The sequence below is a fragment of the Amphiprion ocellaris genome, chromosome 12, assembly GCF_022539595.1.
Source record: "Amphiprion ocellaris isolate individual 3 ecotype Okinawa chromosome 12, ASM2253959v1, whole genome shotgun sequence".
Classification (NCBI taxonomy): Eukaryota; Metazoa; Chordata; class Actinopteri; family Pomacentridae; genus Amphiprion; species Amphiprion ocellaris.
Window position 1 is genome coordinate 23119136 of NC_072777.1, and position 19705 is coordinate 23138840.

At 40.0% G+C, this 19705-nt stretch overlaps 1 protein-coding gene across 3 annotated transcripts in view; it reads right to left on the minus strand.

Annotated features, from left to right (window-relative positions):
• Positions 1-19705, minus strand: part of fynb (FYN proto-oncogene, Src family tyrosine kinase b) — a 104987-nt gene that overhangs the window by 31160 nt on the left and 54122 nt on the right. For 2 of the 3 annotated variants that reach the window (XM_055015993.1, XM_055015991.1), the window contains exons 3-4: positions 9216-9472; positions 300-396 (exon numbers count right to left, since the gene is read on the minus strand). In XM_055015993.1, the coding sequence (XP_054871968.1) occupies positions 300-396; positions 9216-9462 (344 nt within the window). In that variant the 5' untranslated portion in view covers positions 9463-9472. Of the gene's footprint in view, positions 1-299; positions 397-9215; positions 9473-17246; positions 17266-19705 lie in introns of those variants that run through there. The other variant, XM_035944726.2, reaches the window with a different exon arrangement.

The window sequence follows — 19705 nt, forward strand, 5'->3', positions numbered from 1 at the left end:
TGTAAAATAATTTAGTGTTGGTGTGCCAGGTTACTTGTTAGGAGCTGAACATGACTTTAATAGTTCCGCAAACTGAAGCGGTAAAGCAGACTTAATTTGGGTTCCAGCCTGCTTCAGATTATGAAACCATGGCACTTCTTTTCCGTATACAAGCTGCCACTTTTACTTCAGCTGAAATGTGAAGCCTCATGCGCTCCCCTCCCAGCAGCCAACACCATCCCCTTCAAGACAGTCATAAAATGGAAAAGCTGCATTCCTCCCAAGTGCAGACGGTCTGATAAGCAGCTGCAGCGACTTACGTGCTGTTGATAATCTGGAACCTTTCTCCTTTCCTGAAGCTGAGGTCATCTTCTGTCCGCGCCTCGTAGTCATAAAGTGCCACAAAGAGGGTGACTCCTGCAGAAGGGAAAGAAATACAGAGTCAGCGCTTTGCAGATTAGCAGGAGAAATTGAAGCTTAAAATTACACACTGAACTGAGGTGATCTGTACCAGAAGCTTTGGGACACTGAGTAAACACGGACCGATCCATGATTTGAATGTAAATTTAAGGCTAAAGTGCCTGACTTTGCAGAGAAATATACATCTGTTCCATTCAAGCTAATTAAGTTAGCACAACGTTGATTAAGGCTATCAGTCCCACGCAAAACTCTGTATTTCACAGTAAATCAAAGATCTCCTGGCACAATGGTGGTGATCTGTATTTTATGTTAACAACCAATGATTGGTTTGCCGGAGCTGGAGGGGAAATCGACTGTAGCGGACAGAATCTAACAGCATGGTGGAAAAACCTAGGAGGACGTTCAGAGAAAACATTAAAGTCAGTGAAAATGAGTGAAAACCTATAATGAAGTTTTAGTACTATATACTTAAATTGGCAATGCTTGGCTCTAGACACTTGTCTTGCTGGAAGCTTCCATTATTTTTAGCCATGCTAGAAGCAAAGCTATACAGATAGCGATCTTGTTGACGTTTGGATGTTTATTCATGAAAATTGGTACAAACATTCATGATCCTCACAGGATAAATCAGAATTAACAAAGTGATCCCTTGACTTTTTGTCTGATGGCACAAATTTTTTTCAGTAAGCAAATACACATATCTACTCAATGGATTTGCACAAAATCGACAGGGACTCATCGCTCCTGGAATATGCATCATTTATACAATCCTTTATTTAATCTTAATGTAAACTTGGAATACACTGAGAAATGGAGGCCTCATTTACAATATAGGTGACCTGCAAAACTTTTCACCTGCAGTTTCACTTTGTATTTTGTGCTTAAGTGGTAACTTGGCAAAGTAAGACACTGATCATGGAAATCTCCACAAGCTAAACATCAGGTTATTTGCACTGTCTAGTGCTAACATGAACAGCTGTAGTTACTGTTAAGATTTTACACAGTGGATAATGTAACAAGCTTTCAAAATACACAACATCGTTAAAGATTAAACCAGAGTTTTCAATCTTTTTTGGCCTCAGATGTCTCACAAAAAGTAGGTTCCCTTTACATTTCTGATATGGTTTCATTTCAGTAAAAATTAAAATGAGCCAAAATTACATTACAAATCAAAAGATTAGGGAAAAAAATCCAAAAACTGGAAACATTTGCGAATCATAACTTCCTTCCTCTCCATTAATAATCTTATGACCCCCTTGGATTTATCTGGTTTCCTTGTTTATAAAATTGGATATAAAGTAGTTCAAACCAGCTCCACCTGCAGCAGCTACAATTGTACCATGCTGTTTACAGACTGAATAATCTAACAAGGTCACATGTAATAACCTATCAGGCCTATTTTAATACTTTTAGCTAATACTGTAATGTACTCTTTCATTGTTGTCCAACTGTACATAACATGCATTTTGGATCCCAAAACCTCCCAATCTTGGAACACAGGCTGCAATTTTTGTAACTTTCCTAAAGCTGTGAAGGTGTGATTGCAGGCCGGCGTCTAAACTTTTCTCTCAAGCTCCCCACTTTCACTCTTCACAAGTACTACCATCACTTTTTGTGTGTACAGCCGAGTGCGAAACAATGAATGCCAATGAATAGACTGTCTGAATGTTTGCACTCCTATTCCCGTTTGTATGATTAATTGCGTCAAAAGCCACAGGGGTATTTTTGGAGAGAGATCAGGGAGACACAAGAGGCAGCCAGGAGAAGGATAACGGCTGGTTATGGACTCTGAGAACTACTTGTACAAACGTTCTGTCCAACCACGTAAGACATTCAGTCGTTCTGAACAGCTACACTGGAATGAAATAGCAACACATTATCAGGCAATCTTTCCAGGGAGGCGTTGATGGTGTTGGGTTGTTCACATGAAGACAAATAGCTGAGAAAAAAATGAATGAAGACAGCCATAAAGAGGAGCACCATGTCCAGCTCCTCTCACCTCTTCACAGCTGGCCGGTGACAGTGTGAAGTGGGTGTGAATGTCGGATTGTCAGTTTCCAACCATCCAAGATGCAGCTTGGACACATCATAAATCCAATTTAATGCAGCAGGTACTTCATTCCGCCTCAAATACGGCCATTCGGGGCAGCCATAAACACTTTTCAGCGCAATCAGACAACTCATTGTACAAACTAGCTAGTTTCAGGCACACAGAGTGTCTTTGTCTTGCCGTATTGTTAACTTTTATTAACCGCAATACATCACTAAGACAGCTTTTCTGTGGCTTCTTATTGGCAGACTAACCTCTGCAGAATCATCCCTACAAATAGCATCAGGTCACCTTCCCTTATCCTCTCTCCTACATCTACCCTCCACACTAATCCTACTAATTTCACTCACATCACAGAAGTAAGAAAGAACAGTATCTCCCATATTAATACCTCCCAGTAGCACTAGTCTCACAGGGATTTTTCTCACCCTTGCACTCCTGCTTATTGCTCACTTGTAGCAAATGTGATAAAGCACTTTAGGCTCATTGTAGGATGTGTTAACAGATAACGGCAGGTGGTCAATAATACAAATGAGGATGGGAAAGAAGTCAAGACTGTGGGCAGAGCATGAATATAACAAAATAACCCTTAATCTGAAGATGTGATGAAAGATAAAGAGAAGCATTTTGCAACAGAAATGAACACATGCTGTCAGTGGAGGACCTCAGGGGGTCAAACTAAACCAGCGCACGGAGGTCTTGTGTCAATACTGCTTGAATGAAATAAAGAAAAATATAAAGTTACATTCTAAAATGACGTAACACTTATTTTCACATGCTTTTAATTGAGGTGGCAGGGTTACATAGTAGTGTTAGAACAGCATTTGTAGTTGAATTTCCTTGAATCATTCTAACCTTGGCTCTTCACTGGTTGATTTGTGGTGTTGAACATCTCCAAAATCCCCACAAGAGAGTTTCAGAGGCTTTACAGAGGTGCAAAATTGACCTTTCCAGGCAGTGTTTCTGTTTGCCTGAAGCAAGTCCACCACCTGAGCTGGGTGAACTGACAGTAATGTGAATCTAACCTAGCAGCACAGCCAGAGGTTCTTCATTGAACTGTCCAGTGACAGAAGCTGAGATTTGGGCAGCTTCAATCCGGTCTGACTTCCATCAGACAAGCTAAAACTCTACATAAAGACCAGTGGCCTGAAAAACCTCCCCGGTCATTCCAGGATTATCCCACCAACAAATCTCCACATGGACAAGACTGGGAGCATCTCACTGACTGAAAAAGAGCAGAATAATTTGTTGTAAAAAGGCACTGGAAAGTGTTTTTACACATTTTTTATTGACAAATCTCCAATGTAACTCCACAAGTTTTTGCATTCTGTTTGTCTTTTTGGTTGTAGCAGAAAAGTGCAACGATTCTGACTAAACCATGGCAGGTGTTGGGGAAAGTTCTGCCAGTGCAAAACTAGGAAAGTGTGAAATGGCAATATGGCAGTTACATAATTAATCTGAATGTCCAAACTACAGTTCTGCAGTCTGACTATTAAGTCTGATAATTGTTGGATGAGCAGTGACTAAAACATGACCCAAGCTACCTTTGACATAGTACTTACTGAGTACCTATTCAGACATAGTATACATTTTTGTGAAATTAGGACAGATCTAGCATGACTAAAATTAATTTCTCAATGGCAAAGTATAGAAGTTATGTCCTAAAATCTCATCAGATGTGTTTGGGTTTTTCCGTACTTTTCTAAGTGGAGAATCATGCACTGACTTTGCATTTCCGGAAGAAAAGAAATTATGTATTTTCCCTCTGATTCACTGCACATTCAGTGTGGTTGCAGATCAGTCAGAAGTCTCATCATGAGATCACACCGCTTTAAATGAATCAAGTTTGTGCGGGACATTCCAGCTTACGAAGATCATTTACAAAGAGACAAGACATAAACCTGTAAATAATATTGCAAATCAAGTGTGGCTACAAGCTACTGTTACAGTTTGAAAGCACACAAAGAATTTTTGTGTTGTGTTTTGTGTTCTAGTCTAATTTTAATTTACTTATAGCTTTGCTACTAGGCACTGCACTTTCCTACATCATTTTGTTTTTTCTGAGCAATATCCTTCCAAGGCAGCTCCTTTGGGATTAATACAGTTTAATCTTATCTTATCTTAATGGTTGTCACACGTAACAACATATATCATGTAGTTTGCCATACATAACCATATTAACAGTGGTTAACATAAACTAGAGTATGGAGAAGTTGGAATATTAATCCTCTGAAGCCCAAAATCCACTGCTAGGTTTGAAAAGAATGCTATCTTAAAGAAAATCTCAAAAATTAAACCAAAAAGAAACAATCATCAGATTTTTAACTTTCTGACTGTCCTTGAACTACTCATCTGTAACAGTCATTTAGTAAGGAAACTGAAATATAATCACTTTATTCTACATGTCTCATGTAAATATATGCCAAATACAAACTGTTGGCTCTAACCAGATTCTGTAAAAAAAACATAAAATAAAATTGCAGTCTTCGGGGCAACTGTGAAGCCATTAGTGACTCAGCTGCAACCAACAGTCATGTGAGAAAAAGTCTGAGAATTCAGCCTGAAAAGTATGCTGTGTTTACACAGAGCAAATAGGGACACAAGTATGGAAACAGACAAAAAATCTAAGTAGTAAAATATCTATACATATAGATATATTTGGTGGTTAAATGGCGGATGAATGAACTTAGAATACAATATATCTCTGCCAATATGTGAGTAAGTATATTAGGTCAAAGTTGAAGAAGGAAGTTGGTTTGCATACTAGGAAGGATGCTTATGACACACACTCTGGGCAAAGATTTCTCTTTGATTTTACTTCCAAATACAGCAAATCTTGTTTCTTGCACCGTTTCAGAAACTGCAAGTCAATGAACATAATGCTGTTATTAACAATAATAATGATGGACCCAAATTTTAATGAACTGAAAATATGATTTTTAAAAGCTTGAATCTCTACTTTGATCTATTTTCAGTTAGCTTGATTTGTCTGGCTGCATCATAAAGTTTACTGAAGTCTGAGATGACTGCAGCTGTTACACTGTTTCATGCTGCTAAGAGTCTGACAAATGGAAGTTGAATGGGCACTTCCTCAAAGTCCATTTACGCTCTACGCTTGATCGCATTAATTCAAGTCACTTCACATCAGAGACTCTCAGCAGACTGAGGCTTTCTTATGAAGCAGTATTGATATGAAGAAGTTGCGTGAGGCTCCGGCTGATCAGACTGCAGATAGAGAGGACTTGCTGCTATTTATGTGATAACAAACAAACAGAGAGGAGAGCAGACTGTTAAACAGAGCGTCTGACTGAAACACTCTGTGCATAACAGCTGTGGTTTGCAGCGTTTGGATGTTCCATTAGGTCAGCAGAGGTGGGTGCGAGGTATAAACTGGTTTATCGATTCATGCCAGAGTTATCTGCTGGGATACCACTCAATTAGTTACATAACGTTATGGGATTGGCTGTGAAGTTCCATTTGGGGAAATGACATCAGCAAAAGATCAACTGATAATCAATAAGATGTCTGATGCCAACTGCAGTTTGGCTGTCACTGCAGTGAGACTGAAGGGGGGTGATTGGGGCTGTTAGCCAAACAAGCTGGGCCGCTGTGTTGTAACATAGGCTGAAAGAGAAGGGCAGCTTATGTCCAAATTTTCCTACCAGGAGAAAATTAAAAAGTTAAACCCCTCTCTGCTCCTCTGCCACTGTGTGGATTTGGATTATACATTGCGGAAAATAATCCACACTTTGAGGGAGAGGTCTCCTGCTAAATTGAGTGGAAATGCTGAGTTCCACTACACAGCGGCCTGGGCTCAGTCAAATATAAAGGATATCCTGAGTAGGAATATTCCCTACCTAAACAATGAGCCCGGCGGACAAAGCCCCGCGCTAATGCCAGCCGGACGTTCCTGACAGGGCCGGGCTGGGGTCGGGAGGGGAGTTGTAGCGGCGGCTGCGAGGTGAGGATTGTCAGGATTTGTGGATGTCATGGGAAGTCTTTAACTGCACAAAGAATCCCTCTTAGTTTGTGCTTTTGTATACGGAGGTGTATGTGTGTGGGCGGCTGTAATCGAGTGTTCTCGCACAGCTATCACCGGGCGAACAGAGCGCTGTAACCGCGTGGGAACGGAATAAAAAAGAAATAACCTTCACACTTCAGGCTTCGTTGAAGATATTTTCCCTTTTTTTTTGTCAAACAATAAAAACTAATTTCTCAAAGAAATATCCTTCAAACTTATCATTTCCCCTCCCTTTGTTGCTACTTCTTTTCAAAATGCTATCCATCTCTCAGCAGTATTTTCTATTTCTGCCCTCACTCTTGCTGTAACTGGATTGGTTGAGCTTTGGTGACCCAGGATTTGATCTTTACTTCTGTAGCAACTTTTTTAATTGGCCTAGTTTCACTGAGAGTAAGTCACACATTTTCACACCTGGAAGCCTACCAGTACAACCATGGTTTGATCTGTTGGCCATGGAGCAGCTCTGCAAAAGCAGCTGGATGTAAAGGCCCACGTCACAGCAGTGGTGGTAATAAGAGCAGGGAAAGCACTGCTCTTTGTTTTTTTCCTCCAGGGATCAAACTGCCTGGTCTAAGCCTAACTATCAAAGCCTCACTATGCTTCAAAAGAAGTGCTTGTTGTACTGTCGAACAGCAACCCCACATTGACTGCAGAATCAGGGGGCAGCGTAAAAATGTGCAAAGTTACTCCCACTTGTGCAGTGCATCAACACTATGAAGAAAATATCCAGCGTTCCTGGAGAAAGAACATGGAGGCGGTGGGATCCGACCATGACAGCAGATTTTTTGTGTTGCCTTCTTTTGGAGCCAATTATATTTGCAAAAGGTAGTATATAAACACTTCTGCTTTTAAGTGTCGCACAAAGACATGCCATGAAATGTAGTTTGTTAACAATATTGGATTTTTAAGGCTTCACTAGGCTGTCATCGTGAGTTCATCGTGAGCCACATTTTACTGTGACTATTTAATATTTTTCTTGTTCCATTGCTGCTTGTTCCCGCTACAGATGCTTGTTAACCCTCTGAACCTCAAAAATACGTAAATCTGTTGGTGGAAATGAAAGACATGTTGTCTTTTAAAAAAAAAAAAAAATCTACAAAATCCCACCATTTATCAGAGTCAGAAAACGGTAAAATCAGAAAGAATAATCAGATTTTCAACTTTTCGACGGTCCTTAATTTATATGTGCAGCTCCCTCGAGAAAACTAGCGAAACCTAAGTTTAATATTGTGATATTGCATTAGATTCGCTTTATCCTACATGTCATATTTTAACCAGACAAAGCCTATACGGGACTGAACTGCAGTCTGTGTTTACAAAGAGCAGCTAAGAGTGAGCATGGAAACTTAAAATTAACAATGTAAGTAGCAAAATATCTATAATATGTAGAGTCACCTATCAATAGTGTTGGTAACACCTGTGGATACTTGGAAAAATGCTGAACAAGTTGATTCCTGGTATTTCATTTTTGTGACATAATCAGTCACATTAAAGTTTGGATCAGGTCTGTCATTTTTGAAGGTTAAATTAATGCACACTGGGTTTGGGCAGGTTTTCAATAGGTCTGTTGCAGAACAGGTACAACATTTTGAAGATCTCAACTCTACACATGTTCAGTTGCAGAATTCCTTTGCACCACAGTGACTCATTGCTATTCTGTTGCGAAGAGACAAAACTTTGCTTGTTGTTACACTTTGTTGGATTTCATGCCTCACTCGCTGTGAAAGTTTAATTTGTTTCAACTTTGACTTTGTTTGGCATTGACCTTCCAATTTGCAACTAATAAGATCACGGCTGTCCATGACATGACCTGAGTGCAACCTGCGATAGATGAAAAGGTTATTCTGTCTATTTTGGAGTCCACAGAACTCCACAACATCATAATGTCCTACCACTGTCTTGCCTGGGAGGCTACAGCATGATATGCCAGCACTGAAAATACAAAGACGGAATTTTTTTGTTTTGTTTGTTTTTTTTGACTCACCTTACAGTGTTCAATTGAGATTGTAGAGGCAGCCTGAATCATATAAAGTCAATCTACATATGTGATTAGACTTCAAGTCAATCCCAGGTGGTACAAATTGATAGAAAGACATCATATTCTTTGTGTCATTTATGTGTTGTTTGAGTTGTTACTAGACACGTTCAATTTTCAAAGATGACAAAGTGGTTTGTTATTTAAATATGTTGAAAAAGTCGCCAGTTTTCATGAAATATACTATTTTTTTTCCCATGACAGTACTACAGGTACATTCAACTGAGTGGAGACACCACAGTAGCCACAGAAAATGGGATCCTTATAATACAAGACAAGAGCAGGTATAGCCAGCAGCTATGTGAAAAAAACATCTGGATGGCCTTGTTTTGTTTGCTGGCATTGCGATCTGGACATGGATTTAATTCTAATTAGATTTGGATTAAACAAACTGCAGCTTGTGCTGCTTTATTCAGTTAAGAAAGAGAAAGATAACTGACACTGAAGTTACCGCAGAGTTCACAAAAAAAAGAGCTAAACTGATTTGTTTTGTAGAATGAATCCCTATTTAATAAAAACAGCCTTGATGTTACATAATTCATTCTCATTCATCATGACTCTTTGCCATTTATCATTCACGTTTTTAAAAACACATCAACATTTTATGCTGGATATATTATATATGAGCAGAAAGTGTCAGCAGGAATTAAACTTTTAGGGGTTTTCGCACATTTCTGATAATGCCTAGGTGTATTCTCGGGTCCACTTACCCGTCCCACCACGAGTCCTCAGTGTTCCAGTGTGAGAGGAAGTGCTGACCCCTCCGAAGACGGTCATCCCCTGCCCAACGGGGGCGTGGAAGTTGTTGTAGTTAGGGATAGCGGTGACCCCAAAGTTGGGGTAGTGCTGTGGTGTCGGGTCAGCCCCATAACGGTATCCGGCTCCCTGGGAGATGCTGGTGTCTCGGTCGTCTGTGAGTTTGGTTGCCTCCTTATCCTTGCATTGCACACAGCCCATTATCTATAATCTGTTCACATAAAAAGACAGAGGAGACATTATAGAATCATCAAAACACATTCAATAAAAGCAGAATGACTGCAGATTCGTAAAAGATGAGAGTGTGTAAAGGCCGCTTTGGATTATAACTCTTAACTGAGTGTGACAGTAAAAGATTATATCAATAATAAGAAAATCAAATGTGATAATGAGCAGCAGAAATAATAAAAAGAAGACAGACTAAAGAAGCTCTAATTCAGGCCATAAATTCAATATACTTCCAGCTTGACTGGTGGATCGATAGGATGAAACATGCTGAAGAATGACCCACAACACAGAGTTCGGCTGCAGAGCACAACAAAAACGACTGAACTCGTCCCTCTGTTCAAGGTTTTCACATCACACTGCTTTCTCTACAGCTGCCATCCGTCCACTGATTAGCACGCTGGTCTGGGAGGCAGGGACCTCTTTCTTATTTTCATCAGCCTGACACACAGCTCGGTCAACAGATGACTCACACAAACACTGTGTCTCTTTCATGGTCAGGAGGAATAACGGCTCCTATAGCACTGATGTCAGTCAGGCCAGTCGGTGAAAAACAGATTCGCGGAGGCTCGGAGCAGCGCTGTCAGAGTCGCCCCGGAGGACAGAATGTTGGTGACTGGATGCTGCTTTTATCATGAAGCCTAATAATCAAAGTCAGCCCGAACGGCCAGAAGTAAGAGTCTTCACCTGTCTTCCACATGCTAGAAGCATTCAGCTCTCTTTTTCACCTCGCAGTCTCCCTATAAATCACTAAACACGGTTTATATATGATTGGGAAGATTTCCCTGCCTCTATATGAGAAATGAAATAAGCAGACGCAAACATCAATCAACAGGAGAATCGAATTCCACAGATAGGAGAACGAGGAAAAGTCTGACATCCATGATCTATTTGTTCAGAAGTAATCTGATTGGACTGGATAAAATCTTTAAAATGGGTTGCTGTTTAGAACTTTTTAGTAGGACAAGGATACCCATGATCCTCAAAAATCAGGATTATGTCAATCCCTACAGAGGGCTAAATTTCAGGAGCAGAATATAATAAAGCTTAGAAACTGGTCAAATAATACAACTTTGTTTAACTCTTACAGTGAAAAAGCAGACATTAGACTACCTATTAAGCCCTTAAGTTCAGTAAGAAAAGAAATAATCCCCCAAACTGCGGTCAATATCAAACAAAAATAATATATTTAAGCTTAACTGTTCTGTATCACTTGTTCCTATTAAAAAAAAGCACTTACAAACCTGGTCTCTCTGTTAACTATTGGATGTAATTGAATGATGCATATTACTTTGTACATATTTGTTGTGGATCAGATGAAGAAATTGAAAATAGAATGGGATGTTTGCTTTGTTTTACGAGGCAGTCTTCTGTCTCTTAAAATTAAAACACTTAGAAAAAAAACCCTTGCTGCTCATCCTAACTGTTGCTTTTTACATAGCAAGCGTGCTACACTGAGATATGTAGTCCCATTCAGACCACTGGTAATCGTATTTAGTAATCCAGAAATGTTTGTACCTGGATCAGGCTGATTCAATTAAACTATTGCGTTAAAAAATAAAACCAAAAAAAAAAAACCTTACCTGACCGTGGATAACAAAACATGGAATTTCCAAATCCAAATAAACGTTTTGAATACTTTTAGAACAGGGTTACTTAGGATGGTTGGGAATTCACATAACACAGATAAAAGACTCACTCCAATGAAAGACAAGTTATTTTACTTCGTTGACGTGTCCATATAGTGCTTTATTTAAATACTAGAAGACATATTATGAGCGAAATAAGCAGTCAGTTCCGTAGCCGAACCTGTCCACCTTTAAAATGCAGTGTATTGATAATAGTCTCAAAAATGCAAACTTCTGGATCATTATTCCACGCCCGAATTGGTTTCTAGTTCAAACATGTGTGGCTGAATTACTTCAATACTAGAAATAATTTGTCATTGTGTAACATATAGTAGTTCTACAGTAGTTGAGTAGAGTCGTAGGAGAGCTGGTACTTGATCTGGGAGCGGTGAGCAGAGGTAGAAGCAGGGACTTATTAGATCTATATTGAGGCAATGATAAAGAGTCAAGCTTTTTTCAAGCAGGATTGCATTATTTTCATTGAAAAACTTCTAAATACATAATTATGATACTCAGAAATTAGTTTTTATAAGTTAAAATAATGACCAAAGAGGGACTTTAAATAAAGAGTAATAAACATCTAAGCAGCTGCTTACCCCTTTCTTACCCAATTTAGCATAGTCCCAGTGGAATTAATGCCATTTAATTGTTTCCTTGCAAAACAACCATGAAAATAACTGTAATAGAATGGCACATCAGACACAACGGGCAATAAATCCAGCCTCTCCTTGGAAGACAAAGTGCCGGTCTGGCCTTCAGCTCGAGTCTGTCACTCGAAAATATATTTCACTCTCTGCCCTTTTCTTTCTCTCCCCTGCTTTCCTTCTGTTTTCTCTCTCATCCGACTGCAGTGAGGAGCAGGAAATTTATTCACAGTGTGACAAAGTGTGAGGACAGAGAGAAGAGTAATGAAGGAGGAGTGCGGGCTTTCCCCTCTTAGCAGCAGCAATAAACAAGTGGTGGATCACAGGAGCCTCAGTCTTCTACCAAATCGACAGAGTCACTGACAAACAATAACCACACTGAACCGAGATAATCATGCACCAATCTCATGACAAGCTGCCGGAAACATAAGAATAAACCCAACCAAACAGCATGACAATGACTCAGTCTGCAGGCTAAATATGACTATGAAAATGTGTGGTGGATACTCATGCTCCCCAGAGGACGATCCCTTTCCACTAGAATCATGCCCATGCCAAATTTTTGAGGTAAAAAAATCAGCCGCTCTGCTTACTTTCATGAAATTTGCTGAACACTCATGCTGGCTAGAGATAAAAACATTTCCATTTTGAACTCATAAAGACCTTTCCTCTGGGGCTCACCCCAGGACAAGTTTCTATATTCAGTCCCATTTGTAAGTCTATGTTGTTGCTCCTGTCTCACATTTTCATAGTGTTGGGTGAAATAAATTTTGCAGTATTCTTTATAGATTGTCTAGTTATTTTCTTCATCCTAGAATGATTTTACTCTTCATTCTTTTAGCAGCTACTCTGCTTTGTTGCACTGGTGCCAACGCTACCTGAACTGTTCATTCATTTAGTTATTGTAGATATACAAAATGAGTGTGAAAATGTGCATTATTTTAAATGTTTACTTGACATGCTGTCTCCTATTTCTACAATGGTAGAATTTCAGTAGTGAGCCTCTATTGTGGAATCAGTTCCTATTTTGCAAAAATACGTATGTTTGATGCTTTTAAAATGCTTTGCAACTCTGTAACTGCTCCTTATTTTCATTTTAGCCATTGGTTTTACTGTTAAAATGACACATTATGTCAGCTAGTGCTACTTTGGAAATGGCTGCTGCTCGGTTAATGTGCTCTCTGTGAGCTGGTGTCAACGGTCAAATATTGATTGTGAGAGAAAGGAGACATTACTCTCCCAACATTAGCGTACTATGTGTGATAACTCTCTCTAGAGAAACCGCCCTGCTGGTGGGATCACATCAATCTGTAGTTTAAGTTTTATGAAAATATCAATATTCTAAGCTCACTGACTTAAGTATCTAGAGGTCGTGTTCATGAATAAGGGTCGACAGAAGAGGGAGCAAAATCTGCAGAGATGTAGACGCTGTTTTGGTCATCTAAGGTGAAAAGAGAGCTGAGCCTCAATGTGAAGCTCTTAGTTTACCAATCAGTCAATGTTTCTGTCCTCATCTATCTATAGTCAGGAGCTCTGGGTTGTGACTGAAAGGAACAAGATGGCGAATATGATCGGCTAAAATGTTTCCTCCGAAGGTCTGTGGACTCTGTGAGGAGTTCAAACAATAGGATTTAAGCTCAGAGTAGAACAAATGCTCCTCGGCACTGCAAGAGGCCAGCTGAGGTGTTTCTAGGGTGCAACCAGGACAGCACCTGGACAACTTTCTAGGGAGGTATTCTGGGTGGGTCCAATTGCAAGGACACTAGATTATGCTGAAGGGATTACAAATCCCTTCCGGATTGGGAACATCTTAGGATTCCCCAGGAGCAGCTGGAGGACTTGGTTAGAGATCGGGACACCTGGGCTACAATGGTTACACTGCTGTTTCCACATGCCAGTTCTGGTTAAACTACGATGGATACTGACAATCTAATAGTCCTGAAGTTGCTAAATCCAATTAGATCTCATTGGGGATTCCAAAGTATTTATATTCAACCAAATGCTAGCTGACCTCATGTCCTCCCTGCCAACCCAGTCCCCACAAAATAACATTTCTATACAACTAAATTGCTCAAGAAATTTAGATTTAGATTTCAAATTCTCAATAATGTTTTGAGGACAATACAATTTCTGTCAGATTACAGTTACAGTTCAAAACAAATTTATGCTCCCTTAAAAATGTAACTGAATGCTGTTTAGTTGTATACGAACATCATTTTGTAGAGACAGGGCTCTTAACTTTTGTTTCTCCTGCTTGGCAGCGAGAGTAACTACAAAACACTGTTCACATTTGCTTACAACGTATGGCTGGCCATGAGTCACTCTTTTTTTTTTTTGGACTACAATACTACCTCTAAGTTCCTAGCTTCTTTTCAATCTGTTGAATCTGAAACTTTTCTTCAACACTTCCTGGGTGTTTCTGCTATAGGCTCCACTAGACTCCTAGCTGCTGTAGTCTACTCCATCGCCATCTCAACGGTCACTACTGTCTCAGGATTGCTTGTGAATATAAGATGCATCACTGAATGTTGCCAAAGAAACCAACTAAAAATCCCCAGTAACTATGAAATACAGTGAGATTTATTGGATGCTGGTAGACTTAATCAGCATTGTGTGAACTTGTTTTGGCTTGAATGTGATGGGTGTTTATTTATATGTAAAAGTGCTGCACTCTAAAGAGCAAGCACAGACTTTTATGCTTGCTTGCTTGTTTTGAATGCACTGTATGTATTAATTGTCCTTAATATTTCTGCGTAGCTTGCAGCTGGAGGCAGCGCTACAATTTCACGCTATAGTTACGTTGTCATACCATGCAGCTTTTTGTATCAAGACTACAGCATTCACAAATCGAGTGCTAAACTCATTTATGTCCAGGTCTTCGTTAATGCCAGTGCAGCCACTAAGAGAAACCTTCGTGTCTACCAATTAGAACAGCAGCCCCACACTGACTGACACACCATGACCGTTTTCTTTCAACATAATTACAGACTGATCCCTCAAATGGCATCCCGGCAAAGACAGAGGCCGAAATGCCCATCAGCACAATCAGAGGTTGTCACAGGAAGTGGAGGCATTGGAAGGAGAGAACTCTAACCGTGTTATTTGTGTGACTCTGTGTGTGTGTGTGTGTGTGTGTGTGTGTGTGTGTGTGTGTGTGTGTGTGTGTGTGTGTGTGTGTGTGTGTGTGTGTGTGTGCGTGTTTTAAACAAAACATGGTAACAAGTCTATGCAAAGGACGAGCCTTTCAAACTGAACGCTCTGTCCTCTCCCTTTGTGCAATCTCATACTTGCATTCAGCGTCTTGTTTTTAATATTTCCACGTTTCAAGTGTTTGATTTGTATTGCATACTGTTATTGTAAGATTGTGTGTTTTTATTATTAATAATTCTGAAATGTCAGTGTCATTCAGCAGCCCTGAAAGTGTGATTATGTGAAAAAAAACTGCATTATAGCACATGCATTGTGTAGTCATGTGCTCAAGGTAGATGCAGACTGATGAAAAGGAGTGCACCATGACCTTGGTGCTCTCTGTGATCAACTTGGTTTGACCCATGTCAAAGTCATGAAACCTGCAGGGAGAGTGAAATAGAAAGCTCACACATGCAGCAACAGATGCCATGACGACTCTGTCAGTGGATGCTGTAATCATCAGTGACAGGACACAGGGAAGGCAGGAGGCCAGGCGACAGCGGCGACAATGCTACCTTCAGTGCAAGACTGCAGAGCATCTCTAATCGCGTATGCTCACATCAGCAGCCAGCACCGACTGAGACCACAAGCCGCTCTCATTTTGACTCTTTACATAACCCGTGACTGGCAGAGGCAGACTGAATCGGCTTTCATATGAGGGAAACAAACATATTGATCCCACTGAGCCGGATGGAAAGCTGTTCCTGTGCTGTTGTTAAATGATAATCTTTGGAGGAAGGATCAAGTCTATTTTCAGGGGAACATGGCTTAGCTTTGCAGCTGGTCACACACAATGTGATGTAGGTGGTTTAGATGCATTTTTGATTCTGATTAGAGGCAGATTTAATGGGATGACAGTGACAATAAATGAAAATATACCTCTTCAAGTACGCGCAAAGTCAGATGCACCCCCAGACAAAACTAATCGCAGCTATTATCACACTTGAGCATTGTAGCAATTTGTTGTCACTGTTGCCCATTGGACCGGAGTGAGCCTATGTGTGGAAACAGAAATACAAAGACTGGAGCAGAACAGACATGACTGGTGAAGAAGGAGCAGATAAAGCAGTAGAAACTTTCACAATGAGCTGTAATGAACTAAATGGACATAAATTAAGAAAGTAATATAATAAAATATTTTGCTTTTACATTCTTTGCATGTTTAAGGCTGGCTAAATGCTGGACTGCATTTTTACTTCTACTTTGTAGTGTTGGAGGCTTTTCTTTTTTTGTTTTTAAGCGCGAAGACTGAAAGTTCCAGAGAGAAGGGCTCAAAGCTGAAAAAACATAGATCGGAGAAGTCTGGATTACAACACACACTAAGGGAGTGTGACTTCAGGATGCCATGACTGTATGATAGCTTGACATAAATGTGGATCTTCACTGTTACATTAATGTCGTATTTATGTTCAAAATCTCACATATTGTACCCTTATTTGTAGACCTCTACATCTGCTTTATTTATTTAGGTTTGGTGTTGGGGGAAAAAATAATGGCGATATAAACAATTAACCATTCAACTATTAGGTGGGATGCAAACACATGCTTCTTTTGTTGTCTTTATCTCCAGTTAGCCAAAACATGTCCGATACCAGCTGACTAGAAAAATGACAACATTCACGATTGATAACAATTTCTGAAGACTGATCTCACAGATGTCCAAAGTACTGTCTGTCTTACTGTTCTTGAAGGATTTCAGGCATTTGGCGAACTTTTTTTTGTTTACTACAGTCCCGTGTAACATAGTATGTATTGCTACCTTCTGATGACACTATGCACCCTTGTTTATTAATTCCAAAGGAGCTAATGAAAACAACTTCTTTGGCAACATTTTAAAAGTTTGTTCCAAATATGCTTGACAGCTATGTGAAAACAAGGTTACTGAGAGGCATTTCATTCATGCTTAACAATCACTGGCTCGTTCACCAGCTGTTTGGCTCCCAGCTGACTAGAAACATCCAAATATATGCATGCAGGTGTACGGTCTCTAGCCAGGAGTTTGAAGTCAGCCTTAGGTACTTGACAGATTTGATACTCAGAGCTACAAACAGAAAGGTTTTAGTAGGTTCCAGGTTCATACCCAGCCATACATACACAGTGGCAACTACAAGAAAAAATTAACATGTTTTAGTAAGGTGTTGCTCCAGAATATATCCCCTCTTTTGGCATTTTGACAATAGTGATGGAGAGCAATGTCTAAACCTGGTTTGTGTCTGAACTAACCCGTTAAAACCCTTTTTCCCTCCATGAATATCCAAAGAACACCACGTTCTACAATTCAATTATTCTGTTTTCTTACCAGCTCTAATCAATTACAGCAATCGTTGAAGCAATCAGATTACTGGATCCACGCTGAATGCAATCTGCTTTTCTCTGAAGACAGCCGTGACAGTTGTAAGCCCCGTTTGTCCGACTGCTTCCTCCACAGCCTTGTGCAGGCCCAGTAAGGGCCAGGCTCATCACCGACTGCTCTCTTTGAACTGAAGCCTCTTTCATCTCTTTATTTCCCACTTCCTTCCCTCCTTTTCACGCGGCCCTCTCTGCTGATTAATTATTCCTCCTTCGCAGAAAAAAGTCACCACCTGCTTGCCGTAGGGGCTGTTTTGCCGTTTGCTCTCTCTCTTCATTCCAAAAGGCTGCAGGCAACTAAATCACTGCCTAACACTGGTCACCACTGCAGAGAGCCTCTAAAATGAACACACTTTGGCATAAGGCAACAGGAATTCTTTCGTCAAAATAAAACGGTGACAAAGCAGTTAATGCTATAGAGTTTTCCATGTGCTCTCATGATTCATATCAGACTGAGCGCCTCCTCCTCTTTCATTCACTTTCAACATGAAATCAATAAACCCTTGGCGAAAATCCAATTACAGAGCAGGACATGACCAGTAGTGGAGTCGGATCCATAATTAGTTAACGCACAGAGCTATTCATATAACACTGGGTGGACAAAATTCATTAGCTTCTTTAATTGGAGTCAAAGACCTGAAGATGTACAGAGCATGATTAAAAGATGGATGAAAATCGATTAACTCAATGTGAAATAAGGTGTTGTTCAGGAGATAAAGAAGCATGCTGGGGGTGCGGTTTGACCAGAGGCACGCCCAGGTCCATGTGCCTGGGTGAATAATTCATAGGGTGGTTGTGCAGGCCTGAAGGTATGTCACATGGTGTTTGGGGGGCAGCCGCTGAGGGAGATGCTTCCCGGCTGCATCTATATTTGATGGGATGGTGATGGGGTGGGCTTCATTAAAAGCAGGAGAGGCAGGAGGAGGATCTGAGTGGCTGAAGGAGTAAGAGGTGGAGGGTACCTTCCCTCAGGGGTTAATTTTTCCTTCCCTTTGGACACTGCAGGGCTGAAGTCAAACCCCGGTGGGATTGTCTGTATGAGAAGGATGACTTCAAGAAAGGTAGACTTATAAATTGCTTCCATCCTTGACAAGTACACGTCTATTAAACTACAACACCTTACTATACTTCACACCAGTGCACAGATAATTGTCTCAAGTGATGAGAAATATGTAAAAAATGATTAACAATCGCACACAGTACTGAGTACTGAAGTGTTAAGTAAGCTGGAGCCATAGAGCAGCTTAGCATAGTATAGAAGAGAGGCTGGCAAGGTCAAAATTATGCTACAAGCACCTCTAGAGCTGACTACAAAGGCTGAACTATTCCTTTAACCTCAGTGTGTTCCTTTGAATGCATGTCATGGAGGTCGAAGTTCAGCCAAGAGTAGAAAATAAGAGCAGTGCACACAGAGTACAAGGCTACACCTCAGAACAGCACAATAAGACAGTTACTGGTATGACAACAGAGCAATACATAGTGGAAATAAAAAGCAACATGAGTAACACGTATAAGAAGAAGAGAAAGTAATCATTGAGGGGTATTCCTACTTTAAAGAAAATAACATATTTGTGCTCAATAAATCCATGTGAGTGACTTTAAAACAAGCAAAAAGCTGCATATTATGTATATATCTGACATAATAAGAGTTTATACTGATGTTGATATAGTGCGAATACTAACAGTTTGTCTTCAACCCAAATAGCAGATTTTTCGGTTATGTAGGGGACAAGTTTGAAACACAAAACTGACAGATAATCATTTTTAAAGTTGATATGGTCCACTATTTTAGTCATCGATTGCATATTTACCAAGCAGCAGTGTACTGTTCTCTCTGTGTGTTGTACTTCCAAAGCTTTACCATAGATAAACAGCCAGTCAAACTCCTTTTCAAGAGCCAGGAAAATGAACGTCTTGCTCCTTTATTGATTTCACAGTCAGCAGGCGAGTCAACTTGACAACACTGAATTGGAGTGAAACTAAAAAAGTAAAATACAAAAAATACACTCAATATATTGCTATGCTGAGCAACAAGTAAATATAAATGACTTAGCCATTTGTTAGCATCGCGAGCCACTAAATATATAACAGGTAAGTCAAAGGGCAATGAAAAGGGAAGCAGGTAAGTGTACTGTATGATAGAACTGCTACTTTTACACGCCATAACAAATTAAATTTCTATCATATACACAGAAAATATCCACAAAATCATCAACACTGATGACTTACTGTGTAACGAACAATAAACTCTTGCCGCCATTGGTTCCTGAGGGATACACAAGCAGGATTGACTTGAATTAGAAGGCAGAAATCACAGCTGCCATGATACCTTCTTCACAGCTTAGCATTCTACTTCCTGTTTCCCACTTACCATTTCCTGTTTCCTCTATTTTGCAGTGTCAAAAGAAA